This window comes from Leptonychotes weddellii, chromosome 3 (assembly GCF_054177405.1).
Source record: "Leptonychotes weddellii isolate Sample4059 chromosome 3, ASM5417740v2, whole genome shotgun sequence".
Taxonomy (NCBI): Eukaryota; Metazoa; Chordata; class Mammalia; order Carnivora; family Phocidae; genus Leptonychotes; species Leptonychotes weddellii.
The window spans coordinates 128416424-128442604 of record NC_138371.1 but is presented as its reverse complement, the minus strand read 5'-3'; the positions used below and the strand labels follow the sequence as shown (position 1 = coordinate 128442604).

The 26181-nt window shown below is 39.0% G+C and overlaps 2 protein-coding genes, 1 long non-coding RNA gene and 1 other non-coding gene across 7 annotated transcripts in view; 1 reads left to right on the top strand and 3 right to left on the bottom strand.

Moving 5' to 3' along the window:
* Positions 1-9168, bottom strand: part of ELF1 (E74 like ETS transcription factor 1) — a 108297-nt gene extending 99129 nt beyond the window's left edge. The window contains exon 1 of one of the 2 annotated variants that reach the window (XM_031036593.2): positions 8660-9168. The gene's annotated coding sequence lies outside the window, so the exon portion shown is untranslated. The remainder of the gene's footprint in view (positions 1-8659) is intronic. The other variant, XM_031036592.2, reaches the window with a different exon arrangement.
* Positions 2011-6173, bottom strand: LOC145720655 (uncharacterized). Its single transcript, XR_014143794.1, has 2 exons — positions 4611-6173; positions 2011-4402 (listed from the first exon to the last, which is right to left on the bottom strand). It is a non-coding gene; the product is annotated as an uncharacterized LOC145720655 (long non-coding RNA).
* On the bottom strand, positions 8558-8629 carry TRNAE-UUC (transfer RNA glutamic acid (anticodon UUC)). Its single transcript has one exon. It is a non-coding gene; the product is annotated as a tRNA-Glu (tRNA).
* A 125-nt stretch (positions 9169-9293) lies between the features above and the next one.
* Positions 9294-26181, top strand: part of WBP4 (WW domain binding protein 4) — a 39556-nt gene continuing 22668 nt past the window's right edge. Inside the window, exons 1-9 of one of the 3 annotated variants that reach the window (XM_081814998.1) lie at positions 9294-9472; positions 10475-10547; positions 12661-12723; positions 12813-12936; positions 16241-16408; positions 20589-20635; positions 21101-21176; positions 23663-23856; positions 25265-25528. In XM_081814998.1, coding sequence (XP_081671124.1) covers positions 9471-9472; positions 10475-10547; positions 12661-12723; positions 12813-12936; positions 16241-16408; positions 20589-20635; positions 21101-21176; positions 23663-23856; positions 25265-25324 — 807 coding nt within the window. In that variant the 5' untranslated portion in view covers positions 9294-9470 and the 3' untranslated portion in view covers positions 25325-25528. Of the gene's footprint in view, positions 9473-10474; positions 10548-12660; positions 12724-12812; positions 12937-16240; positions 16409-20588; positions 20636-21100; positions 21177-23662; positions 23857-25264; positions 25529-25597; positions 26060-26181 lie in introns of those variants that run through there. The other 2 variants (XM_081814996.1, XM_081814997.1) reach the window with 2 other exon arrangements.

Genomic DNA, 26181 nt, shown 5'->3' with positions numbered 1-26181 from the left:
TTGCTGGATCAGACAGTAATATGATTTCAAATTTTTTTGAGGAACCACCATAATGCTTTCCACAGTGGCTGTACCATTTTACATTCCCATGAATAGTATACAAGGGCTCCGATTTCTCCACATTCTCTCCAACACTTGTTATTTCCTGTCTTTTTTTTTTATAGCAGCCATTCTATTGAGTCTGAAGTTTTGCTTTTATATAAACTTTGTGCTTTCTTTTTCCTACAAAGCTGTGGTAAAAAGCCCCCTCAAAACATGCACCATAAACTAACCCAAGACATTCTAGAAAATAATGAAAATGGAAAAGAGACAGTCTTTGAAAGCAGGATTTTAAGGAACAATAAAATTGTGGTTCATGTGCAGTGGCAAAAAAAAAAAAAAAAAAAAAAAGGACAAACAAATAAAAGAAATGGCATTCCTACTCATATCTGAAATTCCCTGATGCCAACTGCCTGCTTGGAACTCCTTAAGCCTATATTCTGCCTTCCATCATGACACTTCCCTTCACCCTTACCCACACCTGTGTACCTTCCCAGAGTGCTGGGACTGTGTCTGCAGTCAATCTCTTTCTGTCACACTCTTCCTTCCTACTTCAGCTCTTACAACTGGGTCAGTGCCTGCCCTACTCAGTGGGTGATTGAGTGGCAGGGCCCTAACCTTCCCAGTCAATAGGGTCATCTGTATCCCTTGGCATAAGGGAGTATCAGTGATAAATACAGATGTCAGGAAAGCTAGGGTAAAACAACTCCCATTACAACCTTGAAGTTTGAATTAAATGTTTAATTAAATCTGGAAACAGATAAAAAGCTATACACAAAGCAATACATCAACACATCCTAAATCAGAAATGTATCCTGGTCTTGGGATTTTAAATCCAAAAGAAAGTTTTACTAAATTAAAAGATTAAACTACAAATAAAGATTTAAGATCGTCTAGTAGGACTGTCTGGACATAGAAATCACTAGCTAAATACCTTCCCAGAGATCTAAAATAAAGCAAAAAAAAAAAAAATGTTTAAATCAAAGTTACTTATTTAATAGTAAGTAGTCTGAATTCAAAAATAAAATGTTAAATTTGCACATACAGGTGCGCACACAAAACTTACGAAACCATTGTTATTCCTTTATCAAAATTCAAGTCACCTATAGTGGAATTACTTTTCAGAGAACAAAATATTTTATATTTACATTTGTGAAAATGAACCCCCTGAGAAGTAAAAGGAAACGCTAACTGCCATTAATCCTAAAACAGTCACCATTCCAGCATAAAAAGTCAGATACGGTACAATAACAAAGTGCAGGCTAAAGATCAAACTAAAATTTTCTTTATATAAGTACAATATCATTTACAGTTTTAAAAATGATATGATAATGAAATCACTATAAATACATCTCTAACTTTACTGGCTCTTTGTCACAATACTTAGGAAAGGAGCAAATGAACCATGAAGTATTTTGAAAGTTACTTTCCAAACCTTAAATAATATCTAAATAATACTGTTTTTTTATACAGCAATGTACCTTGTAAACCTAGATAAACATTTGCATTTTCAAGATTCATGGTCTACTTCATATAAATTAGAGTATACATCAACTGTAGAATATAAGATATAAATGTTGCAAAAAAAATTTATGAAAAGTCACCCCAGTCCCATTCATTTACTTTGAAAAGGTTAAATAAAACGAAACCATTTAAAGTATATCATCATATGTGCCATGCTATACTTCTGAGAAAAATTCAGAAATATTTAATTACTTAAAATCATTGACATTCTATTTGAAAATCTCTTCGTTACCAAAATGTAAGGTCCTTAAGATGAAGTATCAGGTAACTTAAGGGGCTGGGGTCCAGTTGATACTTCACCCACTCTCCTCCTCAGCCTAGATACCACATTCAGAAAGAATAGACAATTGCTGACCTCAGAATGCCGCTTAAGTCCACTTCTGCTTTACTGTTAACACAAATTTCAAGCGCTAAATGGCTACTCCACCCCTCCTGACACCTCAGGGAATACAAGCCATTTACAACACTGGGCTGTAAAGAGCTCTTCTGCGAGGAAAGTTTTATTTTGTCGAGTTCTAGACGGAACCATTTCCTGAGTTGCAGAGAGCAAATAAGTCTTTCACAATCTCTATTTCATTTTGATTCAAGCTAGTTTACCAGTTTAATTTGTGAGCAGACTGCCCTTCTAAATAAGTAACATTGAATAAAATCCAAATTATTTACATAAATACACTTAAGGCAATTTATCAAAGTCTGGAGAACATTTTTTTTTTAGTCTGGAGAACTTCTAACAATAAAATCCAACTCTACAAAAAATGAGAAGGGAAGGTCACTTTCACTTAGCCAAAGAAGGGGGAGGGTGGAGACTTTTCAAATATTTCTCAAGAGCTACAACTGTCAAAAACAGTACCATATGTATTATAACATTGGATGAAAAAATGAGTACAATAGAAGGAAAAAAAGACTATTTTACAACATGCCACAATGTTTTTTTGGTTTTTGTTTTTTTTTTTTAGATTTATTTATTTATTTATGTGAGAGAGCGAGAGAACACACAAGCGGGGGGGGGGGGGGGGGGCGGAGCTGCAGGCAGAGGGAGAAGCAGATGCGGGACTCAATCCCAGTACCCTGAGATCATGATCTGAGCTGAAGGCAGATACTTACCCAACTCAGCCACCCAGGCGTCCCCGCCACAATGTTTTAAAAAACACACTTTTTGATAAGAAATTTCTGGAGCAAATAAGTATCTAAAAAGCATTCTTAAATTTCTTTGCAACTTCCTAAAGCTATTGATTGTATTTTAAATTTCCTTTATTTAAAAGCCTCAGAAAAAGTTCAGAAAACAAATTTCAACTTGCCATTTAATTACCATAACCCACATATACCGATATAGAAGAACCGTAATGAGTTCTAAAATAGTGAATTTCAAATGAATGAAGTTTTATTAGAATTCTTGACGATATTAGGTTTAAGTTATACTGTCCACAGGGTGGCAGTCTCACAGCCTTAAATTTGTCTCTGGATTCAATGTACAATTTTAGTATTCAAAAAGCCACACCCACATACACATACAGGTGGGCAATAGTAGTTTACTGTCTGACCAACCCTAGGAGCAAAAATTGTCTGTTCTCACCAAAAAAACAAACAACAACAACAAAAAACGATGCTTTGTAACCTCCCTATTTCTTTTAGAGGTATTTACTTCCTGACATCTTCAATTTTTTCTTCCATTTTACCTTTTTTTTAAATCTCATCCTTTGTATTCTGCTGCTACCACCCTATTTAAGGAGAGAATAGAGACAAGGAGAGCTATTAAATTATTTCTGTACTTCTGGAGACACTCCACCTTGTTTAAGGCCTAACCCAAAGAGAGAGGGGGAGCAGGAACAGGAAGATGAGAGTGGACACTACGAACACAATCCCTCCTTTCTCCAGCTCATCCTGCACACTACTACCAAAATAATTTCATCAAAACACTTATATTACTAGAAATCCCTTCTCCCAGCTAAGTAAATTCCTTATACCCAAATTCAAAGACCTTCACAATCAGAACCTTCCAAAATTTCCTGAGTGCTCTGGAAGAGTTAAGGGGATCTATAAAATAAACTTCACTTTGAAAAGACCTTCCACTTTCCTGGTTTTCATTCATTCATTCAAATAGTTTTTGCATACTCTCTGAGTGCCAAGCACACTGTTCCAGGTGCTGATGGTACAGAAAGGAACAAGTCAAAGTCCCTGCTTCAAAGTTATTCTCGACTGGACAGTCTGAATTGGAGTCTCATTAGGGGTGAGGGAATAAACCCCCAAGCACTTCCAGCGCTCTGCAAGTAGAGAAGCACCCCTGGAAGCATACTAGTGGTTGGGGGGATGATAAAGACACCAGAGATCTGACAGCACGGACATTGTCTGCTGCAGGCCCTAATCTATTTTTGCAGCCTTATTTCCAATTCCTATCCTACTTGTACCCTCAGTTCAGCCAAAATGTGCTAGCAACTGTTAATGTGCCTCTGCTCCTGCCTGCTTCCTTCTTAATGCCTTGCTTTCCACCACATCATCTCCACCAGCAAAAGCCTAGCCAGACATCAAAGCCCATCCGAAATGTTGCCTCCTACAGGAGGCCTTTCCCCATTCACTTCACATGAATCCAGATGTGGTATTTTGGAGGCCTTCAAACCCATATAACTCTTGGCTTAGTTCCCTCTGAGCATTTATCACACTATACATCGTATCATAATTTTCTATAAGGTTAACCTCCTTCATCAGCTATTTACTGAACACTTGCTCCATTCCTGGACTATCTAGGAGCTAGAACTGTAGTGTTAAATTATTCCACTAATATTTTTAAATGCTTACTATCCAGATGATAAATATAAAATGCAAAGACAAAATATTATATATGCTTTTTACTACTTCAATCTTTTTTTTTTTTTTAAAGATTTTATTTATTTATTTGACAGAGAGACACAGTGAGAGACGGAACACAAGCAGGGGGAGTGGGAGAGAGAGAAGCAGGCTTCCCGCCGAGCAGGGAGCCCGATGCGGGGCTCGATCCCAGGACCCTGGGATCATGACCTGAGCCGAAGGCAGACGCTTAACGACTGAGCCACCCAGGTGCCCCTTCAATCTTTTTTTTTTAAGTTTTGTTGATATAATCTACATATCATAGTTCACCCATTCAAAGAGTAGAATTTAGTGTTTAGGTTATTTACTGAGTTGTGCAACCATTATCATTATTAGATTATTTTAGGACAATCACTCTAAAAAGTAACCTTTATCTCCATTAGCAGTCACTCTGAGCCCTGTAACCACTGCCCCCTCACCTCCCAATCCTAGGCAACCATAATCTATCTATCCTCTTTCTCTTATAGAATTGCCTATTATGGACAGTTCATATAAATGAAATCATATAAAATGTGGTCTTTTGAGCTGGCTTCTTCTGCTTAGCATAACAATCTTGAAACTGATCCATGTTGTGGTATGTATAAGTTCATTCTCTTTTATTGCCAAATAATATTTGATTGTATAGATACATCTCGTTTTATTATTCAGTTGATATTTGCACTTTCACTTTCTGCTTATGAATAATGTTCTTCTAAACATGTGTACAAGTTTTTGTGCAGGCGCGTTTTAATTTCTCTTGAATGGAAAGGCTGGGTCGTATGGTAACTATGTTTAACATTTTGAGGGAACTGCCATCCTGTTTTCCAAAGAGACTGCACATCACTTTACAGTCTACCAGCATTGCATGAGGGTTCCAACTACTTCACTATTGTTTGAATCTTAAAGAGCAAGAATGATTTCACTATTCAGTATCCTTACCCTCATGGAGCTTATACTCAAGTGGAAAAAAGATAACAAATAAATAGAAAAAAAAAAGTGTTTATTTCAAGTATTAAGAAAAAGGAGAAAACAAAAGAGAGTAAAGTAACCAAAAGAAAAGGATGATCAGAAAGACCTCACTGAGGAGGTAATGTTGACCTGAAATATAAATATTCTAGGCAGTGGTAACACCAAGAAATAAAAGTGAGAAAAGAACAAGTTTGGCATGGTCAAGGAACAAAAAGGAAGCCAGTGTGGCTATGTATAATGAAGAGGCGGAGAAGGTAGGAGATGAAGTTGGGGGAGTAGAGGCCAGATAATATTCGACCACGGTAAAGTCCTTGGATTTTAAATGCCATCATTTTTTAATCCCTTATATTTCTTTAATATAGGTGTTCATCTGTGAAAACATTCCTTAAATGGTCACATATCTTCTGATTGCACCTAATAGTAGCAAATATTAAAGAGACTACTTAGGTAAATATGTACCATTCAATTAGTATCGCTTTACTCTGTGGCCCAAGGGAGGACACCTAAAACATGACTACCAACGGCCTTTTTGGTAACAAGGCACAAGCTTATGAATGAAGCTTTACAAATTTATCACCAAGCCTTAACCAGTTTAAGGTGTATGCCTTAGTGACAGTAACAAGCAGCTCAATCTTAAAATATTAAGGTCATTTTCAATAAAGCATGCTAGTAAGAATATAGTTGCATATAATGCTCATGATTTAAACCTAGATTTCATTCTTTTCAATTGAATTCTGATTGCTTTTCTCATTCTACTAATTAAAAATTAATATTCAACAGGCAAACATAAAACATGGGCACAAGTCTCTATATTGCTTAAATTTTTTAAAAACAGTTTTCACATATTACTGCTATATGTTTTTTTTAAAGAAGAAAATGTTTTTAAAACTCCAGTAACATAAATGCTACTCCTTTGATAAAAGAACCCATTACCTAGTCAAACTTTATTAAGGTGAAATTCTCTCCTACCATCCCAGCTTGATCTCCCATGCCTCTCTCCCCCTCTAGGCACTGTGTTCAGACTATTTGCCAGCTTCATACTTGTTGACCCCACCTCCCCCTCCTAGCCCCCCACCCATCCACCACCCTCCACCCCCCTCAGCTTTAAGACACACATTCCCCACCAGGAGAAATCCAACCAGTTTTTCAAGGTCCAGGGCAAACACTCTCCCCTCTACCTCTCTTTGCCAGTTCTCAGGAGTAGAAGTGATGTCTCACCTGTGTTCCTGCAGCAGTAACTTCTGCAACTCAGATACTGCCTTACCCTGTTTGGCCTGGTACACAACAATATAGGAGTCTGAGAAATATTGTCACCAAACCACTTCCCTCAGCATACCTTCAAATACATATAAAGCAAAGCTATTTGCAATTCCTCGGTGCTCAGTTGAAAATCACATCCAATCACAATATGATACCAAGTCATCACAAAATGCAAGGTCAAGTAGAGTTAAGCCCTACTTAGGCAGAGGGGTCTTTCCTTCCTTCCAAATTCCGACTGAATTCTTTATAGTAAATGGTTTCTTAATAACACAATCCCGCTCTTCATTCAAATGAAACTTTCCCCACATAAATAAAACTTTTCCACATGCATTACCTATTCAAGAATTGCTCAACAATTCTTGCAACTCCATCTAAAGTTTCTGAATGATACGTATTTTCCAGAACTTACGGCTGTAAACCCAGAGTAGAGAGAAGGTGGAAGATTCACACAAGGTGAATCGTAAGCTAATCAGAGGAGCGAAAATACAATTCCATTCAGTACTGTACCCACAACCTACTAACACGAACCTGATGAGGAACTTTCAAAAGCGTGTGATGGTGCTTGTCGTAAATATTCAAACATCTGAGTTAACGAAGAGATAAAATATTTTTAATTATGGAAGTTTACTTACAACGTAAAAATGATTAATCCTTAATCATGCAGATTACGTTAACAGATTATTTCAAAACTCACTGCAATTAAAATATAAAAGTTTGGGAATGCGCACATTAACCACCAATCTTCTGCTCTTATTAATGGCACTGACCAGAAACCTATCCACAAGAGCCACTTTTTCAGTCTCCATTTGTTCCCAGAGGCCCAATGGACTAAACATTATAGCTCACCCCATCTTCTAATTTCAGCTTGCGTTTAAGATAACGCTTTTGTTTCATTTACAGCTCACATGCTGCTGACACAGCTGCCCCTTCTTTGTAATAAACACAGGGCTTCTATATTTAAAAATACAGTGAAACTTTGTTATAACATCCCCTCCCCAGTCTCCAGCCAGTTTTCTCTTCCAAGCCCCACCTCCACCCTAAGATTTTTCTATCCGCGGCGCTCAAAACGTTAGACCCTTTGGACAGTTAAATTTCTTTAAAAACATCTCATCGTAGTGGTATTTTTCTTCTCCGCAGCATGTGCGCGCGCGTCTGTGTGCGCGCTTTAAAGCGGGGCGGGAGGATTGGGGGGGGGGTGGCGGGCGGGGGGAATTCCCTTCCCCGGAGGCCTTCCCAGGCAGTGGCACTCAAGTCTGTGGCTCTGGAGTCCGCGGGACTTTGGTGCGCTGAAACGAGCGCCCCCGAGGTCAGGTTGGGCCGAGCTGGCCGGCGGGCTCGGCCGCTGCGGGACAGCCGGGTGGACACGCGGCCGATCGTACGGTGACGGGCAGCGGCGCGGACGGGAAAGCGCGCCCTAAGGCGCAGAGGCTCGCCAGACCGCCACGCCGCCGCGCGCCCCGCGACAGGCGGCTTTGTGCCGGGGGTCGGGTCCCGTAAACAGCCGGCGGAAAGAGAACGAGGACTCCGAACGGGGTGCGGACTCCCGTCGCCGAGGGCAGGGGGTGAACACGCCCCGCGTCGCTTGGGACGGTCGGAAAACCGCGGCCGCGTAGGGTGTGGGCCCCGGGGGGGCGCTGGGAGGAGATAAAGCGAGGCCAGAGTTAATCATCACCTCCCGAGCGCCTGGAAAAGGACTCGGGGCGGAAGAGCGGGAGGGCAGCCCCTGGAAAGTGAAACTCCCTGGCGGCTCAGCCCCCCAGCCAGAGGAGGGAGGCGAGGGACCACAGCGTACTCGCTCCTTCAGCCGCCCGGGTCACGAAGTCACCAAAGACTACACTAATGCTCGTTTTTCACAAACATCACGAGAACGAGACAAGAAGAGAGCCAGAATATTGTAAATAAAATAAGTGAGTTTCCCCATTCGGTTTTTAAAAATGCCACCACGTTCCCATACCGGGAGTCGAACCCGGGCCGCCTGGGTGAAAACCAGGAATCCTAACCGCTAGACCATATGGGAAGTGCTGATAGAGACGCCGCCGTGACTCACCTGACAAGCGCACGCGCCCCGACTACTGCCGCTCGGCTTCCTCCAGCCGCTGCTCCCTCCGCCGCCTCTGCGCCACTCGAGCCGCAGCGCCGCCGCCGCCGCCGCCGCTGCCCACGCGCTCCCCGAACGAAGGAACTAGCTCGGCCCGTGCGCGCGGGGGCGGGGCGGGGTCACTCCGCCGCCTCCGGAAAGTTCTGAGGCAAAGCCCCGCAACTCGCGGCACCGAAACCAGCTGTTTCACTTTTCTTTTTCTAACTCCGCCAACGGCCCCCAGCCTACAGGTCCGGGTTGCTTCGCTGGTCAAAGTGCGTGCGGACTAGTTGGCAAAGTTGAGGGCGGCGACGTCTCGGGGAACAGCTGTTTGCGTTCGGGGCGGAGGCGGCGCGCGAGCTCCTCGGCCAGGAGCCAGCGAGCCTAGAAGGGTGGAGGTTCTGGATCCCAGGGGAAGAGAGAGTGAAGGCGGGATGATGCGGGGATTTGACGCGTGACGTTCCTGTCCTTCGGCTCAGGTCCCGTCGCGTTTTCACCCCTTCTCGGTGACCTCAACCCCTTTATACCGACCCCACCTCTCAGGATCCCGGAGTACCGCCCCGTAGGGGGAGGGGAGGAGGAGGAGATTTCGAACGCGGTTTGAGTCGCCCGGGCACCCGTACTTGCGAACCGTGGAACCCTGGTCACAGGGAAAGAGGGAGGTGTTCGGGTTTGGAGGCTCCGGTGGGCCTCGCGGCCGGCCGGGTCCCAACTCGCCCCGCGTGGGGAATACGAGCTCGAGCCGGACCCGGGGGCGACGCGCGGAGCGGCTGGTCCAGTCATGTGAGTCGGGTCTCAGGCTCTAAACAACGAGGTGTTGTTCCTCTGGGCGGCCCTTTTTCCGCCGGGTCTCGCCCTCCACCACCATCCCCCTCCCCACCTCCCTTCGGCTGGAGGCGTGACGGAGGTGCTCTTAACTCGCTCGGGACCGGCACCAAACCGGCAGGGCCGGTTCTCTGGGCGCTTAGAAATGCTATCCTGCGGAGCGCCCTGGGGGCCTGAAGCTCGGGCTTCGGGAGGGAGGCTGGCGGCCAGTTGAGGTTGGACTGTTGCCCGCGAAGCGACCGGGTGCTCCCTCGCTTGCACAGCTGGGGGTCGCAAGCACCCTATTCGTTTCTGTAGCGCGTGAACCCAGGGGTATTGTGAAACTTTAGGGTTGGACTCCGGCCACCGCCGCCTTCTCCGACTGGTAGAAACGGCCAGTCTTGGTTAGCGTAGTGACTTCCACCGCCCCCCGCCCCCCCTCCCCCCCCCCGGCCCCAAGTCTTGCGGGCTAAGAGGTCCCTTGGCTTTTCCAACTCTCTCTTGCCCTGAGGTTCAGGAACAAATTGTATTAACTGATAGTCTCGGAGGAACCAGTCTCCCACCAGAGGAGTCTTTTTCTTTGTTCTTTTGGTGGAAATAACTTGATTTAAAGCAAACTTTGAGCTTCTTCAGGCCTCCATTACAGCAACCTCCCAAAATGCCGGAAAGGCATAGAGAAGATAAATCTTTTCCAAGATGTATCTTATTTCTTCACACCGATGGCAGTGGCAAATGAGAAAAAAAAAATTTTTTTAAAGCAATTTTATTAAAGGGAGTTTTAAATCCGGCGCAGACTTTTTCTTTTCTAGTGGCAACAATTTCAGCTAACTGCTGCAGTGAGTTAAATACTAAAGGTAATGTGTGTAACAAGACAAGATGCAGTAACGGGCTTATACTTCAAACTCTAAGAAGATGTAAAAAGATGCACAATTTTACCTTTTTAATTATAAATAAGCTTAGACTTGTTTTTCCCTTTTTCAGGGCAGACTACTGGAAGTCGCAACCAAAGAAATTCTGTGATTACTGCAAGTGTTGGATAGCGGACAATAGGCCTGTATGATATTTCCACTCTTAGAGAGTTTAATAATATTGTATTCCTGTGTTTCTTTTTGATCTAAACTCAGTATTTACGAAGCACTTTCATATACATTGTTCTTGATTTTTCAAAGCATTGAAAGATTTCTGTTGTCTTTTCATTTCTTGAAGGAAAGCCGTGAGCCTTCTTCCTTTTCATCAGCTTAAATTTGATTATATATTAAGCCAAATTATTTCTCTATGGTCTTTCAGTCATATTCAGAAAATGGACATTGAGTGGGTCATCTCATCCATGTTTATCCACATTATGATGTTTAATACTACCATATAAAAAGAAACATAAAAGGGCAAAGCCCTTAATATGTAAAAAGGAACATTGTAGTTTATTTTGAATCTTTTCTACTCCAGAAATAAACATATTTGCAGAGCTTTGTAGCTATAAATGGTTAAATTTTAAAGAACATCATTACCTCTTTCATGGAATATGAAAATAGAAGCTCTATTAAGCACCTTATTACTGTATCTCTTAACCTAGATTAAGCTTTTAAGACACAAAAGCATCACTGATTTTTTCCCCTTTGTGTGCATGTCATAATAATATATACATAGTACGTAAACACCTGGGTATCTTTTAAATATATATTCCTATCCTTTTTAGTTGATAGAGTTGCATGCGTAACAGAACAGTGGCCCCATTTTTAACAATGTTACACTTCTTTGATAGACTTTTATTTACTACTGTCTACAGGAGTTTGGGGATATTTTTCTCCAGGGTTTTGTTTTGGTTTTTGGTCTTTTGAATAGTTGCTAAAGCTCTCAACTATCTTGCTTAACTTAGGCCATCCTTACACATAAATGCCACAAATTTTGAAATCTATACAAATCACTGATAGTTTCTCTTCTGTTGAGGTACCCAGTCAGTTCAGTGAATTTTAGGAGTCATGAACAGTAAATAATCTCTTCTATGATAGTCTTTCTTCTCCTTGGATTGTTAATATACATCAACTTAACCTTTAATTAGAAACAAAATTATTTTGTTTTCGAGTGGGCCTTGAATATTCTTTGTGTGGCATAATTTAGGAAACCTGATATATGAAAAATAGGTGAACCTTTGTTTTACAATGTCTCACTTTAAAGAGGAATTCATGGTAGTACTTTAGGATAGCTTAGCTAAGATTTGATTGACAAAATTTATTTTGCAAGGTTTACCAGAAATTTCTTATTGCATAAAACCAGACATTTGCAATTTAGGGAGCATTCCTGACTGTTTTAAATAGGTGATAACATCCACTCACTCCTTTGTCCCATCCAGTCACCATCATTTTTTGTAAGTTACCACTTTTTTTCATTTTCTTGTCCATTCTTCATTGTTTCTATATGCACACATAGGTTTTAATTCCAACATATGTAAAACGTAGCATACCATACACACTATCCTTCACCATAGTTTGGTATTTGTTTGTTTTTTAAATTGAACAGTATGTCCTGGAGCTCTCTTCACATCAGTACGTAGGGAGCTTTGTTCTCAATTCCAGCAGCCAAATTTTGGTAGATAGTGCCAAATTGTCCTCCATTGGAGTTGTACATTTCATACCATTACCACAGTGTATAAAAGTTACTTGTTTATGATTTAGAAGGAATTCCTTACTGTCTACTTTTCTCTCAATTTGGAGGAATAAGTTCTAATATTATTGTTTATTCTCTGTGTTTCCAGAGCAGTACAAATTCTAGAGACTTAATGGTTTTAACATTTTATGTTGAGAGGTGTTTCTTGAAGTTTTTTTTTTTTCCACTCCTCTTTTGGCTTCATGTCTTGTTTGAGTCCTCGTTACAATCATATTCACTAGATTAGTCATCACGGGTACCTTGTATTTTTCTCCATTGATTCGGTCATCATAGTTTATTTTAAGCACCAAAGGAAACCTAGTCAGAGGATATAATAATAAATAACATGGTTCAGTTCCCTCCCATCATTTGATAAAAGGACCAATTTGCATTAAAATTATTTTTCTGTCCATCATTTTAATTTCAATTTTGTTATGTCCCATTCCCATATTTACTATTACTTTACTATGAACATTATGATGTTGATGTAACCTTCTTTTGCATTTTCTCTTTTATTAATTTTCAAGAGTGTTGAATTTCACGAAAGAGGAAAGAATCATAAGGAAAATGTGGCAAAGAGGATCAGTGAGGTAATTTAGTTTATTTCTTTCTTTGCCAATTTTTCTATGTAAGTATCAGTCCTTTATCTGGCTTTCAATTTTATATGTGTCTCACATAGATTAAACAGAAAAGCTTGGACAAGGCAAAGGAAGAAGAAAAGGCATCAAAGGAGTTTGCCGCAATGGAGGCAGCTGCCCTGAAAGCATACCAAGAGGATTTGAAAAGGCTTGGCTTAGAGTCAGGTAAAAAAGCAGCCAGCATGTTTTAAAACTAACATCAGAGGTCATGCTCATTGAGCTGTTATTGTTTCCATAAAGAGGTTATACACTCAGGGTATACTCTTAGTGCTTTTCCTGTGCATCATAGCTGTATTTAGACTATGGGACTTTGCTCATGCACTTTTGTTTTACTTTTAAAGCTTCATCTTTTAACACCTCCGTTCATAACCATACTACCTTGGTGGTTAGCTAGTCCTAGTTCTGTCCTAGGTCAGTGTTCATTTCAGGCACAGTTGAGTTTTTTAGGTACTTGGCTAAAAAGAGCCATTCATTAAAAAATAGGCCTTGCATTATAACCACAGTTTGCTTTATCCATATGGTCAAAACTATGAATTATGTTTGTTTATGTGGTTGAGTTAGAGTGAATTAGTCTGTTGTGGACAAGTTTACTGATTTTACCACTAGAAGGTAGATAATTTTTTTTTAATTGGATACATTTGACATAAAACATTGTTTATGCAGGTGTTACTTTGATACATTTATATATTGTAATGGGATTGCTACTGAAGCAACATTTATCAGATTACCTATTACAGTATTGTTGTCTATATTATACTATGCATTCAATCTCTGTGGCTTATGTACTACTCATTGCAAGTTTATAAACTTAAACAGTATCAGCCTTAACCCCCCAACCCCCTGTCCCCTGGAAATAACAGTTTTACTTTCTGGTTTTCTGAGTTTGACTCTTTTAGATTCCACATAAAAGTGATATCATAACAGTATGCTTGTCTTCTCTTTAACTTACCTCACTTATCACAATATGCTCAGGTTCCATCCATGTTGTTGCAAATGGCAAGATATCCTCCTGTCTCATAGCTGAATAGTATCCCATTATATATATGTACTATATCTTTTTTATCCATTCATCTGGTTGATGGGCATTAAGGTTGTTTACATATCTTGGCTGTTATGAGTAATACTGCAGTAGGTATGGGAATGCGTATATCTCTTTGAAATCCTGCTTATATTTCCAGTGAGTATATACCCAGAAATGAAATTGCTGGGTCATACGGTAGACCTATTTTTAATTTTTTGAGGAGCCTCCATAAGTTCTCCATAGTGGTTGGACCAGTTTATTTTGGTACCAGTTGTTTTAGGATAAGTTTTTAACATCTGGTAGAACTAGATTCCCCTTATCACTTCTGTTTTATAATTCTGGATATTTGTCAGTTTACATACACCAGCAGTATATAAGCATTTCCTTTTTTCCACATGGTCACCAGCAAGAAGGTAAATAATTAGCGGGTTTAAAGATAACTCAGCTCCAGATAAAAGGCATTTATTTAATTAGAGTGTATCTATCTTGTTGATGAACTTAGGCTTTAACTCGGGAACTTTTCTGTCAGCATTTCTTCCATGACAAATCCATTGTCTTTAAACCAGGCATATAGCAGTCCCAGTTGTTGATCTTGCATAATGGTTGAGATAGTCAACATGGAATGATATTATTTACTCTAAAAACTTCTTTCCATTAAGTTTTTAAGCAGAATAATAAGTTAATCAGTATTGCCCTCATCAAATAAGGACAGATGTAACCAGACTTTAAAAATATTCTCCTGGACATTGTTAGTTAAAAGGAAGGGGTGGGGGCTGTATTTCCATGAGGATAAAGCTGTAAGCTTAAAGGAGAAAAAGATAGAGGTGTTCCTGCAGAATTAAAGAGGCATCGTTGAAAATTCATCTCATCAATTATATGGATTGAGAGGTTTTGTTATGCTAACCTATGAGCAAATCAGTCTTAGCATTTTGTATTTAAATGTATTCAAAGAGGATTTTTCCTATTATTTTTCATAGCCTTGTTTTTTTAAATAGGATATACATTCCCCTTAAAGTACCATAATGCAGTACAAAGAAAGGATTTTTAAAAACTAACTGCTTCTAAAATTATCCCAGACATCTTAAGAATTTTCTTTTTTAAGTTATACTCCACGTTGTAGTCTAGTTGGAGGTGGTTTTATTTTTTCCCTCAACATGTCATATACTTCCTTTCTTTTAAATAATTAAGGATATACATCATGTTTAGTGGCTACAGAGTGGTTAGGAGCACAGACTTTGGAATCCACCAGAATTGCCACTTGCTAGCTATACAACCTCTGATTTTCACAAAAACTAAGTAACATAATGGTATAAACTGCTTATTACAGTGAGCACTTGTAATAAGTATTTAATAAAGGGTATAAAATACCATAACAAAATGCCATAAAAGTGCCATAACTTATTTAACTAATCTCTTCCAGACTAACATTTAGGTTGCTTAGTTTTCACTGTTAGAATGAATGCTTCAGTGAACCCCCTTATGCAGGCATGTTTTTTTACATTTATCTCTGTAAATTTAATCTCTAGAGATGAGATTGCAGAATCAAAGTGTGAATATGTTTTATATATTGATAGCTAATACAAGCTGTCTTTGTACTTTTTGTCGATCTTCTGTTAGAATATTGGATTTATTTGTAAGGAATCTTTGTTATGAACATTAACCATGAGCCATGTTTGTTGTAAATATTTGTCTTTTTTTTTTTTAGTTTTTAAAAATTTTTAATCCTATTATGATTAACATAGCATTACATTATTTGTTTTATTTTTTTGTTTTTATTTTTGCTATACGGAATATTTGGATTTGTATGCAGTTAATTTTAACGTTATTTTACTTTGTTGTTTTTTTTTTCACATATATCTTTGATCTGAAGTTTATATTGATGTCCAAACATGGGAGGGGCCATGGAGTGGAGAATAGCTTTACTTTGTTCCAAATAATTAACCAGTTAATCCAACATGATTTGTTAAATGATTTCTTTTTCTAATAAGCACCAGGAGTCTGAACACTGGGTGTTATACGCAAACAATGAATCATGGAACACTACATCAAAAACTAATGATGTAATGTATGGTGATTAACATAACATAATAATTAAAAAAAAAAAAAAAAGAAGCACCAGGAATCTACATTTGGGTCTGTTTACTCTTTGTTCTGTTTCATTCATATGTTTGCCTACTCCTGGATCAGTTTTACTTCTTTTTTTTGGTACCAATTGTTTTAGAATAAGTTTTAACATTTGATAGAACTAGATTCCCTTTATCACTTCTGTTTTATAATTCTAGATATTTGTGCATATTTAGTTTTCCAAATGAGCTTTCTTATAATTTGTCAAGTTCCCAAAAGAATGTTCTTGTCAAGCTTTTGATTGGAGTAACATTATTAGTGTTTTTATACCAGGAAAAAAAAAAGTGTGTTGGTACTTCACCTTTCTTATATCTTTTTCTCTAGAAATTTCAGAGCCAAGCATATCACCAGTAACAAGCACTGTCCCACCCACCCCTGCATCAAATCAGCAGAAGGAAAAGAAGAAAAAGAAAAAAGACCCCTCAAAGGGCAGATGGGTAGAAGGCATAACCTCTGAGGGTTACCATTACTATTATGATCTTATCACCGGAGGTAGGTCATTTAGGCATAGAACTAGTAAGAATGATAACTGACCATTTATTTTGTTTTAGTTAATATTGGAACATTTAAGCAATGGAAGACTATAACTTTATATCTTTGCCACAATGGTAAAAAAGTCATGTGCCCTTTAAAAAGGTACCTTTCTTATAGTGACTCAATATCATACTTAGTCAGAGCCTTAAGAATGGGTTCCTTATGGGGCACCTGGGTGGCTCAGTCAGTTAAGCATCTGTCTTCGGCTCAGGTCATGATCTCAGGGTCCTGGGATCAAGTCCCATAGAGGCTGGCGTCTTGCTCCCTGGTCAGCGGTGAGTCTGCTTCTCTTTCTCCCTCTGTCTCCCTCACCCCTGCCTCCCCTCTTGTGCTCTCGCTCACTCGCTCTCAAATAAAAATTTTTTTTTTTTTAAGAATGGGTTCCTTACAAATAAGTTAAAGCTTTGTATTTTCTCAATAAAATCTTTTAAAAGTATGAACTACATGGAAATTAAGCATTTTACATGGAAATGAGGCATTTTAGATCCACTTTACAAATTGCAGAGGTTCTTAAAATATTCTGCGGGAGAGATTTTCTATCCAAAACCATGCTGGGAACCAGAACCATTTTCTTTTTTATGTAGCTGTCTTGTAGTAGAGAAGACCCCCCTCCTATTCATGTTTTGGATATCACTTTCTAATAAAATACACAATGGTGTTATCCAGTGGGAATATCAAAAATATCTTTTTGTTTTCCTTTAAAACTAAATGTATTAGGGATTTTTTCATATAAATTCTGAGATAAGTAAATACATTTATGTAGCATCTTACTCTCCAGAAATATAAAATTTAAGATCAGAAATAAACACTATACAAGGAGGAGTTTTAAAGTGCTATAATGTAATAGAGATGTAAAATCGTATAGGAACTCCGATTGGTGAGGGATTAATTGTGATTATGTGGATCTGAGAGATTATCGCAGAAATTACTTTTGAACTGATCTATACATTAAGAGGAGAACATCAGGAATGATGTCTTCTTATTCACCATTTATATCCCTAGCACCAAACACAGTGCCTGGCATAGTATAGACACTTTATACGTATTTTGATTGAAAATGATTGTAGTAGGTTATTGTGAGGGTGAAGCAAACATTCCAAACAGGTGGAACAATATGAAGCTTTAAAAAGTTTGAAAGTTTGGGAAACAGTCATCTGGTGGAGGTAAAATATACAGTTCTCTGAAGATGTCCTAGCAGAAGAAAGAGGCTGGAAAAATAGATTGGGGCTGTGTCATGGAGGGCTAGGAGGATGATCGTGCCATTTACTGAGGTATGGAATACAGAAATAGAGTAAGTTAAAGTGGGACAATAATAAATTCAGTTTTTGGTATGTTGAGGTTGAGGTACCTCTAGAACATTCATGTGGTAGTTTTCAGTAGCTGATTAGAGTCTGGAATTAGATAAATTATGTCTAGAAATGTAGATACTATCTTAACTTTCAGGAGTATATGAGATCACAAGGAGAAAGAAGAGAACGAGAAGTATGAAGGGTGGGTAGTACATTTATTGAAGGAAAGGAGAGAAAAGCCAGGAAAAAAAAGAATGATCAGAAAGGTAGGAAATGAGATCAGAGTTAATTATGAAAAAAACCTTGGGCTCTAAGTATTGTAATTATTATGATTTTTAGAATAACAGTTTAGGACTACATAGAAATAGTAATAATCACTCACAGTTTGCACTGAGCCTTAAGAGAAGTGTGTGTTAGTCAGCAGTGAACCACAAATGATTATATGCTAAGGATCATAAGTCTTTCTCAAATTTACATAGAAACTGTTTATTAATGGGGCACCTGGGTGGCTCAGTTGGTTAAGCATCCGACTCTTGATTTCAGCACAGGTCATGATCTCAGGGTTGTGGAATCGAGCCCCATGCCGGGCTCCTGGCTCAGTGTGGAGTCTGCTTGAGATTCTCTCTCTCTCCTGCTCCCTCTGCATCTCACCCCCCATGCTCTCTCTTTTCCTCCCTTTTTCTTTTCTTTTTTTTTTTAAGATTTTATTTATTTATTTGAGAGACAGCACAAGCCGGGGGGGAGCATCAGGCAGAGGGAGAAGCAGACTCCCCGCTGAGCAGGGAGCCCACTGAGGGGCTCAATCCCAAGACCCTGAGACCATGACCTGAGCCAAAGGCAGACGCTTAAGCAACTGAGCCACCCAGGCGCCCCTTCCTCCCTCTTTCTAAAATAAATAAGTAAATAAAGTCTTTTTTTAAAAAGATTTTTTTTAAAACTATTAATTCTGTGTTTCTGCCTTCTAATTCCTGTTGCTTGCTTCCTTTGTTCACCATCCTACTGTGTATACTCTTGCTCTCAGCAAAACCCTTGAACAACACAGGTGTTAGGGGCACCGACCCCTCCGTACCCCATGTGGTCGAAAATGTGCTTATAACTTTTTTTTCAAGTATAGTTGATATACAGTGTTATATCAGTTTCAGGTATACAACATAGTGATTTGACAGTTCTGTACATTAACCCATGCTCACCACAAGTGTAGTCACCATCCAACACTATTGCAATTTTATTGACTGTATTCCCTCTCTTGTCCTTTTCTTCATCTCCATGGCTTATTTATTTTATAACCAGAAGTTTAAACCTGTTCATCCCCTTCACCTATTCCACCTGTCCCCCCATCCACCTCCTTTCTGGCAACCAGCAGTTCTCAATATTTAAGAGTCTGGTTATATTTGTTTTGTTTTGTTTTTTAGACTGTACATGCAAGTGAAATCATATGGTATTTGTCTTTCTCTGTTTGATCTATATCACTTAGCATAATACCCTCTAGGTTCATCCATGCTGTCAGAAATGGCAAGATTTTATTGTTTATGGCTGAGTAATTGTGTGTGTGTGTGTGTGTGTGTGTGAGAAAGAGGGAGAGAGCTATGTATCTCACATTTTTAGCCACTCATCTATCAGTGAGCACTTGGGTTGCTTCTGTGTGCTGTCTATATATAATGATAGATGTTATTATAATATATAAGTAATGCTGCAATAAACATAGGGGTGCATTTATCTTTTCAAGTTAGTGTTTTCATTTTCTTTGAGTATATGCCCGTATACTGGGAATTACTGGATCATTGGTATTTTATAACTTTTGACTCCCCAAAAACTTAGCTAGTAATAGCCTACTGTTGACTGGAAGCCTTACAGATGACATAAACAGTTGACACACATTTTGTGTGTTATATGTATTACACACTGTATTTTTACAGTAATACCTTTTTCTTAAATTTTTCAGTATTTCTAGACTACATGGTTCATCTGTTTTTTTAAACTCACAATTCTCTCAAAAAATTTCCAATATATATATTTTTAAAAATCTGCTTAAAAGTGGACCTGCACAGTTCAAACCTGTGTTGTTCAAGGGTCAGCTGTTTTTTAATTCTTGCGTCTTTCATCTTGCTTCTCTTAAGTCATTCATTCTATCTCTCACTTTCCCCTCCTCAGGATGTCAAACAGCCATCTCATTCCTTCAGAACTCACCAAGCCTGGGGCACCTGGTTGTCTCATCCGGAAAAGCACATGACTTTTAATCTTGGGGTCATGAGTTTGAGCCCTGTGTTGGGTGTAGAGATTACTAAAAAAAAAAAATAGTATAATAAGCTTTTAAAAACTTTTAAAGCCTGGGGGCACCTGGGTGCCTCAGTCAGTTGAGCATCCAACTCTTCGTTTTGGCTCAGGTCGTCATTTCATGGGTTGTGGGATCAAGACCCACGTCATGCTCCATGATCTCCAGGAAATCTGCTTAGGGTTCTCTCCCTCTACCCTGCCTCCCATGCGCACAGGGGCACACACTCACTTGCGTGTGCTCGCTCTCAAATAAATAAATCTTTAAAACAAACAAAAAAACTTCAAGCCTGAATTCCATGAAGTCTTTAAGAGAAGTCCTACCTGTGTCTAATAATTCTTGTGGAAGTCCCAGTAACTTCGAATCCTTCATTCTGTTCTTCCTTCTTGGTTAAATATCATTCACATATGTTCTGTACAATACCACTGGGATATGTACTGTTTTTTTTCATTTTTCAAAGGCCTGTAGTGCTTTGTACACATTGAATGTCTTGTAAATTTTTGCCAAATTAAATTTTTTGAGTTGTTTTTCTTTTTAAGTGAAAAAATTTTATTAATGAAGTATATTTTGCTTTAAGCATCCCAGTGGGAGAGACCAGAAGGATTTCAAGGAAACTTAAAAAAGGTAACTGAAGCACATTGATAGTGTCTTTGCTTTAAACTGATTGGTTTCTGGGGTTTTTATAAAAGAGTTCTGTTAAGCAAATTTACTTCCAAATAAGCCCCCCTACACACACTTTGTTCTTTTCTTCCTATAATGCTTTTGTGAGGAGGTTGGGTGGAAGTGGAAAAGTGGTATCTACATAAAAACTCCATGCAGGGCAAATATTATCAGTTGATTTATAGTTGGTTGCCATTCAGATGTCCTTGTCCATCGGCCGAGAATTGCTCCTATCTTTCAGAGGTGTGACATTCTCTCTCTGAAAGTTAGTTCATGATTAACACAAACCAAGCTTCCATAATCAGTACTGCCCCTCTCACTCCCAGGTGTTCAGAGGAAAGGGAAGGTAGCTGACTCTGCCTTAGTTATTTTAATAGAGTGTAACTTCATCATTATCTTCAGTTTATGCTGTTTTTTTCCTCCCATTAGACAGCAGGGAAGACTGTTTGGGTAGAAGGAGTAAGTGAAGATGGTTATACCTACTATTATAATATAGAAACAGGAGGTAAGTACTACCTTTGATTATCCTAATTATATAAAATTGTACCTCGAACTGCTTATTAGCCTGCTAATGAAGGGAACTTGGGAATTTTAGTATAGTGATCAACATATATTCATAGCATGTGGGTATTTTGTAATTTAAAAACTATACAGTGGAAAAGCAGGAAGATTTTCGTATATAATATACTGTGCTGCTCATTCTCAATTGATACTCCATTCACAAATTTTAAAAATCATTTTTACTTTATCATTATTGACTTTTGTTATGATTATTGTAGAAATATAATCATTACCTTGAAACGTACCTTAGAAATCACCTAATTCAACTTGCCTTTTCCTTTTCTAAAAAACAAAACTGAAGTTATTTTAGCAGTGGCTGAGATTGTCAAATTTTCACTTTTACTAATTTAATAATGTTTCAGTTATTTGTAAATATTTATAAAACATGCATAACTATTGTTACCTAATTATTACCTAAGTTTTTCAAGTTGACGTTTTTTCTAATTTAATTTTATAAAATGGATCAGCAAGTAATTGTAGTTTCTCCTACAATTAAATTTACCAAAGTATGTATGGTGTCAGTATAACTTTGAGAGGCTTTATTTAATTATTTATTAAATTTCTACTATCCAAACACATAGCATTAAATCTTTTAGGAGGAAAAAGCCCTTTTAGCCTCCAAGTAGATACCTAGTCTGCCCAACGATAGTAATGGTTCTAGCTCAGTAAAATTGAGGTACTGAAAGTTTCTAAAGATAAAATAATATAGTTATATAGGTGGAGAGTTGGATCTGAGCTTAATGCATAGCTTCTTCCCTTACCAGCTATATAAAAGTCACTAAACCTGGGGGCGCCTGGGTGGCTCAGTCGTTAAGCGTCTGCCTTCGGCTCAGGTCATGATCTCAGGGTCCTGGGATCGAGCCCTGCATCGGGCTCCCTGCTCGGAGGGAAGCCTGCTTCTCCCTCTCCCACTCCCCCTGCTTGTGTTCCCTCTCTCGCTGTGTCTCTCTCTGTCAAAATAAATAAATCTTTAAAAAAAAAAAAATTCCTTCAAAAAAAAAAGTCACTAAACATGTAGCTGCTCTTATGTAAAATTGAGGTGATCATGTATATTCTCGGGTCATGAAGGTCAGGTATCTATAAAGTTCCCAGAACAATACCTGATACATAGTAGGTGCTTAAATTATTTCCTGAAAGTTTTTTTGTTATTCATGTGAAATATGCATAAGGAAATAATGTGGTTTTTTTTTTTTTATTGTTGGAAAGCACCCTTTTTTTTTTTTTTTTAAGATTTTATTTTTGGGGCGCCTGGGTGGCTCACTTGTTAAGCATCTGCCTTCGGCTCAGGTCATGATCGCAGAGTCCTGGGATCAAGCCCCACATCAGGCTCCCTGCTCAGTGGGAAGCCTGCTTCTCCCTCTCTCACTCCCCCTGCTTGTGTTCCCTCTGTCAAATAAATAAATAAAATCTTAAGTAATCGCTACACCCAGTGTGGGGCTCAAACTTACAACCCTGAGATCAAGAGTCGCATGCTCCATTGACTGAGCCAGCCAGGCGCCCTGGAAAGCACCCTCTTTTAATAAGAGGCTGTACAAATTGATTTGTCCTCAAACAGTTTCAGCTTATGTGTAGACAAGTATAATTATTGATACAGCCCCTTTCGCTCTTAAAACTGTCTCAGTTGGACAGTAAATCTTAGCATCCCCTTCCCTTTTATTACACTAAAAATAGAGACTAATTGCAAGATAATTAGAAATGCTAACATGGGGCGCCTGGGTGGCTCAGTCATTAAGCGTCTGCCTTCGGCAGGTCATGATCCCAGGATCCTGGGATCGAGCCCCGCATAGGGCTCGCTGCTCAGCGGGAAGCCTGCTTCTCCCTCTTCCGCTCCCCCTGCTTGTACAAGTTCCCTCTCTTGCTGTGTCTCTGTCAGATAAATAAAATCTTTAAAAAAAAAAAAAAGAAAGAAATGCTATCATTTTACTAAAAGCCCAATAAACCACTGGATGGCAGTAGAGTTCAATGGAGATTATTTTTTTCTTAGTATAAAAATGACAAATTACATTCATTCAGGTCTTCACAGTATGGTATCACTCTGTGAGGATCCCAGGAAATCTTTGTGATAAATTCCAGGAAATCTGATGTGTGCTCATAAGCACATGTTTCCTGATACTGGTGTCAGATAAAGTGTGACAGTCCTTAGAAGGCATTGCCCAATTCTTAAGTTTCTTTCTACTGGGGCTGTAGTTTATACATCTGGAATCCAGATTGAAACCCAACTCTCAAAAGATAAAAGAGCAAGGGCTTTGGGAACTCTTACTTATTCTTGATCAAGTGATAGTGTAAAATAGATCCAGTGCTGTTGTTTAATGTATTATGAAGAAGTTAAAAAAATAATACATTTGTAAGTGACAGGGAGTGTTATATTGGGAATTACTTCTGAATAGAGTTGGTAACTAAATAACATGACTATTAAAATGTGTTGAATAGAATCCAGATGGGAAAAACCTGATGATTTCATTCCACACTCTGGCGATCTGCTTTCTAGTAAGGTCAATGAAAAGCCACTTGGTACCCTAGAAGAGTCTAAATCATCAGATTCTCATAGTGATTCTGATGGGGAAGAGGAAGCAGAAAAAGGAAAGGCCTCTACAGAAACACAAAAGCCAAAAATAAAGTTTAAGGTAGGTTCTTGATTTATTCTTTACAGAACTTTACCAATTTATAGAAAGCTCAACAGACTTACTCAGTTATCTGGTGGAAGATAGAAATAAAGCCAAGACGTACGTTTTTAGCAAATGGATAAACAGTTGTACCACTTATTAGTATCTACCTGGTGGCAAGACAGTGAGTTCATTTTTAGACCTCTTAAGTTTGAGATCCCTCCGTAATATCTAGAGAGTTGTCTGAACACACAAGTCTGAGTATCTAGATCTAGGCTAGAGATCCTATTTTTGAGTATCATCAGCATACTGGTAGTAATTCAAATCTCAGAATGGGTGAGATAACCTAGGAAAATGACTTTGGGCAACATTAAACATTGAAGAGACAGACAGGGAAAGAGGAGCCTGTAATGAAAAGAGTGACTAGAAAGGTATGTAGAGAAGCAGAAGAATTTAAGATCCAAGAAGCCAAAGGAATAGAGAGCATCAAGGATTAATTATAGATCTAGAACAAAAAAAAAGTCCATTGAATTTTACAGTTAAAAAGTCCTTGAAGCCCTTCTAGTAGTTTCACCAGGGTTTGGGGTGGCAGAACTCCAATTATATTGTACATCTGAAACTAATATTAGACTGTATGTTAATTAACTGGAATATGAATAAAAACTTTAAAAAATAAATGGACGCCTGGGTGGCTCAGTCAGTTAAGCATCTACCTTCAGCTCAGGTCATGATCCCGGGGTCCTGGGATCGAGCCCCGCGTCGGACTCCCTGCTCAGCAGGAATCCTGTTTCTCCCTCTCCCACTCCCCCTGCTTGTGTTCCCTCTCTCGCTGTCTCTCTCTGTCAAATAAATAAAAATTTTAAAAGCATCTTAAGAAAGAAAAAACCCCAATTATAGAGGAATGAAAAGTGGTTCATGGTGTGTATGTGGTTTGGATATGAAATGAAAACTAGAAATTGGTTGTCAGGATGATGGCTGCACATTGACTCTTAATCATGAGAGATTTGTGGTAGTGATGTTTTCATTAAGAGAGACTCCAAAGGAGGCAGAATGGGAATACCAACAAGGGTAGGTGGATAGGTTGGTCTTCAACAAGGAATAAAGTCATTTTTGGTAAGAAGGTAAGGTTTTCCTTTTTTATAAGAAGGTAGGACTATGGATAAGTTGGTATCAGGGAGGAAATTGAAACAGTCATGCCCTTTTAGCTTCAGTTTACTCATTTATAAAGACATCAAGATTGCTTGCTGAGAGTGAGAAGCTTTGAGTAGTTTGACAATATTAATGAATTGAAACAGTCACTGAGCTAGGGTGGGAGAGGAAATGAACCAAGTAAAAGGATTGACAGGTACTGCTGAATCCCCAGCCATGGTAGAAAAGTAAAATTAGATATTTCTATAGCATTGCTAGTCCTGCTTTGTGATCATTCCAGGAACACTCAGGAGCCCAGGTGGCAAAGCAGAAAAGACACATAGCATTGATCCATGGATGACATTACTGGCCTGAGTAGTGAAGGAAATTCAAGGATGCTGGAGAGAGGGTACTCCCAGGCCACATCTAGGATCTTGTCGTTGCCTGGACTTTCTCTACTACCCTGTAATTCTTGGTGGAACGCAGGCCAAGGGATGTGTCCAGTTTGCAGAGGCGCAGCAGCAAAGCCCTTATAGTAGCCGTCTCACAGTGTTTATATTTCTGTGTTGCTGTTCTTTTATTTTCTTTTTTGAGATTTTCTTTTTAAGTAATATCTTCTTTTTTTTTTTTTAAGTAAACCCAACATGGGGGCTTGGACTCAAAACCCTGAGATCAAGAGTCACATGCTCCACGGACTGAGGCAGCCAGGCACCCCCACCTCACAGTGTTTATATCCAGCATCCAACCTGGACTGATAAATTTCAAGCAGATAAAATATTACAAAATACAGATAAAGACAGACTACCTATAACCCTGCTACTTCCCAGAGAAATCACTATAACACCTTGGTGTTTTCTTGGTCTTTAACTTTTTTTTTATTCCGACTGGCATACATTATTTTAAAATATGGAGTCATACTGGGGGCATCTGGGTGGCTCAGTAGGTTGGGCATCTGCCTTCAGCTCAGGTCATGATCCCAGGGTCTTGGAATTAGCCCTGCATCAGGCTCCCTGCTTAGCGGGGAGAGCCTGCTCCTCCCTCTCCCTCTGCTCCAATCCCCCACTTGTGCGCATGCTCTCTCTCTCCTTCAAATAAATAAATAAAATCTTTAAAATAAAATAAAACATGGAGTCATACTATAATAAGGTCTTAATTGCTTTACAGTTTAATCTGTCACAAAGACATCAATAAGTCTTCATCCACCAAAATAACGGATAG